The sequence below is a fragment of the Thunnus thynnus genome, chromosome 4 (assembly GCF_963924715.1).
Source record: "Thunnus thynnus chromosome 4, fThuThy2.1, whole genome shotgun sequence".
Taxonomy (NCBI): domain Eukaryota; kingdom Metazoa; phylum Chordata; class Actinopteri; order Scombriformes; family Scombridae; genus Thunnus; species Thunnus thynnus.
Window position 1 is genome coordinate 7598979 of NC_089520.1, and position 8886 is coordinate 7607864.

The following is an 8886-nucleotide window of genomic DNA, read 5'->3' on the forward strand; positions in this document are numbered from 1 at the left end:
TTGTTTCTGCTGCTCCCAAGTGGCCAAAAAATCTGTTAATGCAGGTTTAAGTAGAATCTTGAAAGCTTGTTTTTGAATTACTTGTACAAGGTAATAGAATATTTTTACATTGATGTATTGGTACTTTTACTCAATTAAATGATCTGAATACTTCTTCCACCACTGCTTTATGAATGTCCTAAAAATGAGCACAGTGCTAAAGATTACCTTTAAAGGTCTTTAGGTAACACCTTTAGCTAAAATACAGATAGAAATAGTAAATTCAAGCTGTGTCAGACGTTTGTTAAGCCCAGATAACCTGGGTTGACCCATTCACACCAGCAGCAAACATGCACACAGTTTTTTTACAGGTCCATGCTATGCTAATGTGAACAGTCAGTATTTTATCCTTAAAAAAAATATTTTTATGAACTCCAGTGGAACAGCAACCATGCTGTCTTCTATTGTTTCACTTCCTTTTTTTTTCTGATTGAGCCGCTGCCGTCGCTGTGAAGCAGGACAGCTCTTCACCTCCACTCTCCATCAACTCCACCACTCCACCACAGCACGAGAGACTGCTTTACCTGCAAATGGTGAGACTTTTTTATCCTAAAAAAAAACAAAATAAAAAAAAACATATATATGGAAGGAGAGAGGGGGAGAGAGAAAATTCAGATTTGACGTGTGAGTTGTTGAGACAGAAGTGGGTGGTTTTCAGTTCCATAACACTCTTGCTGAATGTTTCTTGATGTTTAATCTAAATCTCTGTCAGTATGTTTAACTGTTAAATATAGTCAAGTATTATTTGTCTTTCTTGGGCAGAGTTAGAGCTGTTGTTGTGGGCTGCAGATCTGTAAGAGGCTTCAAATGTTTTAAATTTAAATGCACAAATTAGGCCTTTAATTTGTCTTAATTACAGTGTTTTATATCATCTTGTATTATTTACAAATAATGGACATTCATCACATTTAGTACAGTAGAGTGTTTGTATGTCGCTGTTGGCAGATTTCAGCCTCCAAAGTCTTTATTATATGTAGTTAATGTATTTGTGTAATGTGTGTGGCTGTAAACTTGTTGTCATATGTGGGTTTTACTGATATGAGTCACTGAGTCAGCTACAGTTATAAGACTTTATTATTGTGTATGTGTGTATTGTGTTAATCACAGGAACACTCCTTCCATTTTGGACAAAGATCTGGTCCCCACAAGACAAAACATTTCATATGAAAGTTAAGACTTGGTGTTATGATGCGTTCGGGTTTAAACATGTTCTGGTTATGATTAAGGTGCAGGGAATCTTTAAAAAGTCAATGCATTGACACAAACAAGTTGCTGTGTGTGTGTGTGTCTGTGTGTCTCAGGCCCCCCAGTGGCTGAGCTGCAGTACTGCAGTATTGCTGCTTTTGGTTCACGTCGCTCCGGTTGTCACGCAGTCCTGCACCGGGGGAACTCCAGGGATTCCTGGGATACCGGGAACTCATGGACCTGATGGCAAACACGGTGTGAAGGGAGAGAAGGGAGACCCTGGTGAGCTCGCACTGGACATGAAGACATCAGACACATTTTACACATCCTGTTCACAAACTTTTCTCCACATTATCACCATTTCTGATTCAGTAAATACTGTATATAATCTATATAAAGTTTTAACTACCTTATACTGAGAGTGTGGCTTTAGACTCCACAAAACAAGGTCGTGCTCTTGTTTGTTTGTTTGTGTGTTTGTTCGGAGGATTTTTCAAAAATATGTCAACAGATTTTAAATGAAATTTGATGGGAGTTTGACCCTTTTGACCAAGAAATAAGTGATTAGTTTTTTTTGTTGGAAACAGGAGTTTATCTTATAGGATTTCATAAAGTTGTGAGATAGGATAAGTTTGAACCTTTTCACTATTTTCTCACTACACGTGTATGTATTTTACAGTGGTCCTGATCACTCAAAGTGTTGCAGCTTAAGAAAACACATGCAAATAGTCAAAATACAGGCAACATTTCGACCTCATGTTTTTTGTATTTGGTTGTGTTTTCTATTTGCGGTGTGTTTTATGATGCTGTATGTGTTGTCAGATTGGTGGAGATGTCTCCTTCATTTGATTTTATCTTTGTATTTTCTAAAAGCTTGATGCAGGATAAACTTTTCTAAAAACATCCTTTATTATAACACCTGTCTTTCATCTTAGATTCAGATCACAACCTTGTGACATGTAATAAGTGTTTTTTTTGTATGAGCAGGTGAGTCAAGTCATCCTGTCAGGGGCCAGAAAGGGATGACAGGTCCACGGGGCCCCCCAGGACGACCTGGGATGAAGGGGGACCTGGGTCTGCCGGGACCTCCTGGCCTTCCGGGCCAACCAGGGGAGAAGGGAAGGGCCTTCAACCCTTCCAACCAGCTGAAATCCTTCTTCTCCTACAAACGGATGATACCGCAAGTCCCAGAGTCCGACACTGCCATCGAGTTCAACAGGTCAGAAACGTGACATCCTTTTTTGGAGACGAGTGCATGGAAATGGAAACATAATGTGACCGCACCTTTATTCAAAACTGCGAACCAATGTTTAAAACAGAGAGGAAGTGAAAGGCCATTTGATTGGATGGTGAATGTAAAAGATTAGAAAGAGAGTTTATTTTATTTGCTGCTTAAAGTTACAGGATATTTACAGGACATTTTCAAACATTTAAAACACAAGTAACAAACAAAAACTCTGTAGATGTTTTGGAGTTTCTTTTTAAAATGATGAATAATGTAAAATAGATCTCTTAAATTTGATTATTATCATTAAATTGCGACAAAGATACACTCTGAGGGGAGCATTTTACAGTTTAACAATGAAATAGTGAATGCTCTTTGGTGCACTATATAGTAAATTTCAGACAAGCCTGTGTGTAAATTTATGAACCAATGTGTATATCTGTGAAAATCAGGCTCTAAAAGTATATATATATATATATATATATATATATATATATATATATATATATATAACTTGCTTGCTTTATAAGAAAGGATGGACTACTTTATGTGTCCATGTAAAAAAATATATACATACATCCGACTTGTTAAAGGATATAAATATCAATATTGGTCAGGTTTTTGTCATAAATCTAAAATAAATGGCTTTATTTGTGTATCTCACTATTTACAAAATGTTTACAACTGTATTCATAAAATAACCTTTGTTCCCCAGACATGATTAAAACATTTTTCATTAAATACAAATAAAGTAATAAATAACTCACAAGGCTTCCAAAATAAAAAAAAAATTAAAACATAAATGTAGAATGTTTTGATGATGGATGAACCATAAAACAATCAATAAAACATGAAATGTGTGTGTAAACTTCCTACAGTCCGATTTTGCCGGACCTGGATCCACTGCTTCAAGGAGTATCGCTGATAGATAAAAGTTTCGAGTGTGTCATCAAAGGAGTCTATTTCTTCAGTTACCACATGTCAGCGAAGAGCAAGGTGAGTTTCTGTGTATCTTTTAGTATCAGTCTACTTTGTCTTTCCAGCCTCATCGTTCTGATTTCCTTCATCTCTTTGTTTCCCTCTCCCTTGTTTCCTGTCATCTCTCTACTATTTATAATAAATGCTTAAAGATCCCCTCCACACATGTTTTAAAACATATAATAATACTCTGCATTGAATTATAATTTGTGTCTGTTATGGCTTTCCCACATAAACGTTAAATTACCTCGTTAAAACCTCTTAAATTAGAAATTAATCCTTCATCCTCACTGAAAAATCCAAAATCTATAAAAATGCAAATATGTCTTATTTCAAGTTGAACCGCTGAATACAAGACGTCTCCCACGTCTCTGAAAAGTCTCTCTAGTGTTTGTGCACTGAAGAATTCAAGTTTCCACATCAAAATCATGTAAATTGTATACCAGACCTCGATTGGCTCCAAACTAGTTGTGATGTCACAAATCATCCTCATCCTCACTCACCTTAAACGCAGATTACATTTAATTATTATTATTGTATTATTATTATTATACAAAACAACTGAGTAAATTGTCACGTTTTATTACTGATCATATCTACTCTCACTTTACATCAGTGGTTGCCAAAGTGGGGGTCTGAGGACCTCCAGGAGTCCTTGAAGGGGTTCCAGGGGGTCCTCAACAAAAAGTTTTTTATTTTCACTATACTTCCATCCATTAGTAACATAATAACAGACTGTATGACTATTTTGGTCATGGGGTTCATACACTTACTGTAATAAATCACTGGATATGACAGGAATATCTGCTCTCAGTTTTATTTAATTCATTTGTTTATTATTTTGACCAAATTTTATATTCACAAATCAACATTTTTAAGACGAAGCCAAACTTTTTAGAGCTGATTGTCCGTATCAAACAATACATTTATTTTATATCTGAATGTACGAACAAAAAAAAGCTGTTAAAATGTATTAATCTCATTCAGCAGATTAATGAGAGAACGGCCTTCTGGTGTCATTCTGCACCATGAAGTGAAGGAACAAGAAGAAAAACACATTTTTGAGGAAGGGCACTTTAAAATGCCCAAAAACATAACATTGTGTCATACATGTGTTATTATTATTTTTATAACTCCTGACCACCATCTCTCCTCAGCCTCAGCCGTATCATATGTAGATATTGCAGAAAGCAAGAATTTTAAGAACATTGGATGTAAGAAAACATCATTGAAATGTCGTTTGCAGAATTGTCAAATGTTCTTGTCTAGAATAAAAAACACATCTACTGTTTCTTCACCAGATGCAAATTACATCCTGACCTCCACCTCTCAGTGGATAACGATATCTCATACTCACATATTCATACTCCTGACTGTATTTTAATGATAATCTAGGTGTGTCTGAAGCTGGTGAAGGGAAGTGAAGCTCACATGACGTTCTGTGACGCATCTGAGGGTTTCCTGGTCACCTCCGGCTCGGCGGTCCTGGAGCTGGAGGTCGGAGACACGGTATCGCTGCAGGCATCCAGGTTCACCAACATCGTGACGAGCATGGGCAGCACCAGCCACACCTTCACCGGCTTCCTCATCTTCCCGACCAGCTAGAGCTCCAGCCTCTGATCCATACAATCATTAATAAAATCACAGATGTTTTGGGACATTTACGGCAATTAAATGAATATACTGTATGTGTTTTCTATAATAGAGCAAAGATCATCAGAATTAATAAAGGCTGGCTCAATTGTGTCACTGCTGCCTTCAGAGATCAGTGTTTTTGCTTGTTTTAGTCTATTAACTACAAATCGTGTGTACTTTAAATTGCTGATGTGCATTTTCCAAAACATACTATAACGTTTTTGATTGAATCCAAACTTTCCAACAGTTAGTGGTTTAAGTTTATTTCAGTACAATAAATCCATCACAGTAAACAATTCACCAGCTTAATTCAATCATTTTGTTGGTAACACGCTACTTTAAGTCCCCTTATTAGTATTTATAAACAGTAATAAATAAATGGTTTATAAGACATTATAATGTTGTTGTTTGCAAAAATAAGTGTTTATTAATGTATTTGTCAACAACTATAACTCCTCCTGTGGGCACCCACAGGCCTGATGTATACACAGATAATATAGTACAACACAGTATAAAGTACACAGGTGTAATAACATAAAATATGTCTCCATATGTTGACATGTTCACAAATACTATACATTCATAAACACTTAAAATGTCCTTATATCTGTGTACAACTACATTATAGTGTGTTATAAACCATTTATTACATGCTCATATACTGCTTCTAGATGCTAAATAAAGGGATTTATATTAAAGTGTTTCCATTGTTTTTAATATAGGTAGACTGAAAAAGCAAGACTGAAACCTGCTGTTGCTCCCACACTGACGGACAAACTTCAAATACATTCTAAAGTTGAACAACTAAATATACATTAAAATGTTTTTTGAGGCTGTTAAGTGTTTGTTTTATTCAATTATAAGCACTTGAGACACTTGCTCCATTTAAAAATCTTCTGTTATGTATCCTCAATAAACCTCCATTTTTTATGGTTATAAAATTATTGACCATGTGAGACATTTCACTTTGTTCAGATTGGTACCAAAATGAGTAAAAACCCCTCAAGATCAGATTCACATGACAAACACCTTTTGTCCACTAGTGGTCTGGTAGAGAACTTGCATACAGGAAGTCTGTCTTCTCTGAAACTTCTTAATGCAGACTTCATTTCTTTCTGTATATAGCAAACATAATGTGTAGAACTTCTTCTAATATTCATCATGTGTTTTGTTCTTGTTTTTAAAGTGAATTTTTGTTCTTTTTTTTCTCATCAATAACAACTTAAATAATAAAATTGCTGTTTTCAGTCGTTGATATAATGTCCAGCACCAGCAAATCATTTTACAGCGATGACATTTTTTTGATGTTATTTCATCCATCATTATATTTTATTAATTACATATTTTATCAGCTGAATTATTAAAGGACAAAGTGGTGTCTGAAAGGAAACAACACATTCAAATATCAGTCTAACTATAGACATAATATTGTGCAGATAAATAAAATAAATAAACAACTTCTTCACACTTCCATCAACAACATGTGCAGGTGCTAAATTAGATAACTGGGACTGTTATTATCATAATTTAGATGTATTAAAAGACTGACATTATTTTTTCAGTTTTATTTTATTTTATTTGATGTCGGGTGTCCCACATACATCATCCTGCTGCAGGAAACACACACTAGAGCATCAAATGTGTATTAACTTGCAACAAATGCAGAAAATCTACTCCAGTTTGACATTTGCTGAAATCTACAGTGGCCAGCCTTCAGGAAATTACTGAGGCTTTTCCACAAATGAAAGAATATATTCATGATCCATTTTTAAAGATTTACGTCTTTGCAGACAGGGTGGGAAGTCAAAATGCAATAAGAGATGAATTGTTGGGTTTGGTCTCTTAATGTGATTTGTTGACAGATGGAAACAAAAATACACATCATTACCAACCTTATCCTTCAAAAATCCTGACTCAGTTTATACACTAATGTGTAAAAACACCTGGGAAGACATCTCTATATATGGAGAAAGAATAATTGGATTATTATGACGGAATAGAAATAAAATATTTAATGGTGTGTGGTGTGTAACATTTCCTCCAGTGACTCAGTGTTTAAAAACACTGAGGTATCAGGTGTGTGTGGTTGAAGTGACTCTGTGTGACTGACACCAGTCCAGCAATCCATTAATTATCCATCATACAGTATCAGGTTGTCAGACACTTAACCTTACAGCTGTATGGACGGTAAACAGACATCACAACAGGAAGTAGAAGATGGATGGACTCATCTGTTGCGTTTTTTTTTTTTTCCCATATCATCGTTCTCACAAAGACCCTGATTGGACAGACAGACCCTATGACCCTGATTTAAATATTTGCTGCTCATTCAAACTGTCCAATCAGTCTAACATCTGACACTGGTGTTTTTGTGTGGGAGGAAGTCAGAATAAAATCTCATAAACACAAAATAGTTAACCTCATAAAATTCAAAAAGCCTCATAAAAACAAAATACTGTGTAATTTTAAGGGAAGCACTCCCTAATTTTGTTATAGCAATCCCAAATGCCAACATTTTATATCATGCTCCCAAAATTTGCCATTTGTCATGATCCCAAAATGGATTATAGTACCACCAAATCCCACAGTGATGACATGAGCGGGGTAGTGGAGGTGTTTGGGGGATTTGTTGGCACTATTTGCCATCAAAACTAAAGTTGTGTCTTGAAACAAACAGGAATGCTGTTTATCACATGAAAGACTTTTAGCTGTTCTAAAATCACACACCAGGTGTGTCAGTAAATGACGGGCTGCTGAACACGCCGTTCCTGGCGTAGAAAGTGTTCTTCACCACTGACGACCTGGCGTGAGGTGGAGTTCTGTAATCCAGAGTGTAGTCACCTGTGGATACAAAGAGATGCTCAGGTGACTCCAGGACAAAGACATTACACAGGCATGGCCTTATGGATGGTAATGTCACTTGGTCTGTCCACTACTTTGGTCCATGCTGAAATATCTGAACAACTATTTGGTAGATTTCCATTAAATTTTGTCCAAACATTAAGGGTGTATCAGTTAATCAATCAATCTAGCTTCACCAGCAGGTCAAACTTCTCCCTTATCCAACTGAAATATCTCAGCATTTACTTGATGAATTGGCACATTTTGTACAGTCATAGTTCACAGATGAATCCTAATGACTCTCACTTTCACCATGACGTTGATATTTGTAGATTTGAGTGAAATATCTCAACAACTATTGGATAGACTGGATGAAATTTTGTACAGACATTCATTTTCCTCTGAGGATCTAGCACCACCATCAGGCCACAGATTTAATGTGTTGAATACTTTGGTTTATGTCCAAATATCTGCAAAACTAATGACATACCCATAAGTCTGTACTTTGTGTTTAGTTCTAACTTGCAAATGCTGCACTAAGATGGTTAATATGGTAAACATTATACTTGCTGCACATTACCATGTTAGCATTGTAATTTTAAGTGTGGTAGCATGCTGACATTAGCATTTAGCTCAAAGCAGAGCTGTGCCTGTAAGTACAACCTCACAGAGCTGCTAGCATTGCTGCAGACTCTTAGTCTTGTTCAATCCAGAATAGGCTTTAATCAAAGATACAGACATATTAGATACATTAAATTCCTCTATACCCAGCCTCCAGCCGTACTCCCAAGACGACAGCAGAGGAAAGTCAAACTTCTCCTCAGGTCTCATCAGGCCACGTCTCTGCAGGTAGAGACTCCGCCCCTTCCCCTGCACAGGACATATTGTTTAATGTTTTTGTTTTTTGCCTTAAAATTAAAAAGTTTTGTGTCATGCATAATATTCCCCGGTAGTGAAAGATTTAAAATTAAGACTTTGAAAAC

At 36.1% G+C, this 8886-nt stretch overlaps 1 protein-coding gene across 1 annotated transcript; it reads left to right on the forward strand.

Annotated features, from left to right (window-relative positions):
- Positions 1 to 413: 413 nt before the first annotated feature.
- On the forward strand, positions 414 to 5176 carry LOC137181026 (complement C1q subcomponent subunit B-like). The gene is made up of 5 exons (XM_067586353.1): positions 414 to 572; positions 1341 to 1506; positions 2212 to 2443; positions 3328 to 3445; positions 4823 to 5176. The coding sequence occupies exons 1-5, from the start codon at positions 570 to 572 to the stop codon at positions 5030 to 5032; spliced, it is 729 nt and encodes a 242-aa protein (XP_067442454.1). The 5' UTR covers positions 414 to 569; the 3' UTR covers positions 5033 to 5176.
- The last annotated feature ends 3710 nt before the right edge of the window (positions 5177 to 8886 follow it).

Bases quoted from the DNA above. Each gene is read 5' to 3' on its own strand.
- LOC137181026 (XM_067586353.1), top strand. The intron at 2,444-3,327 runs GTCAGAAACGTG...AACTTCCTACAG, and splicing joins ACTGCCATCGAGTTCAACAG to TCCGATTTTGCCGGACCTGG. The intron at 3,446-4,822 runs GTGAGTTTCTGT...ATGATAATCTAG, and splicing joins ACATGTCAGCGAAGAGCAAG to GTGTGTCTGAAGCTGGTGAA.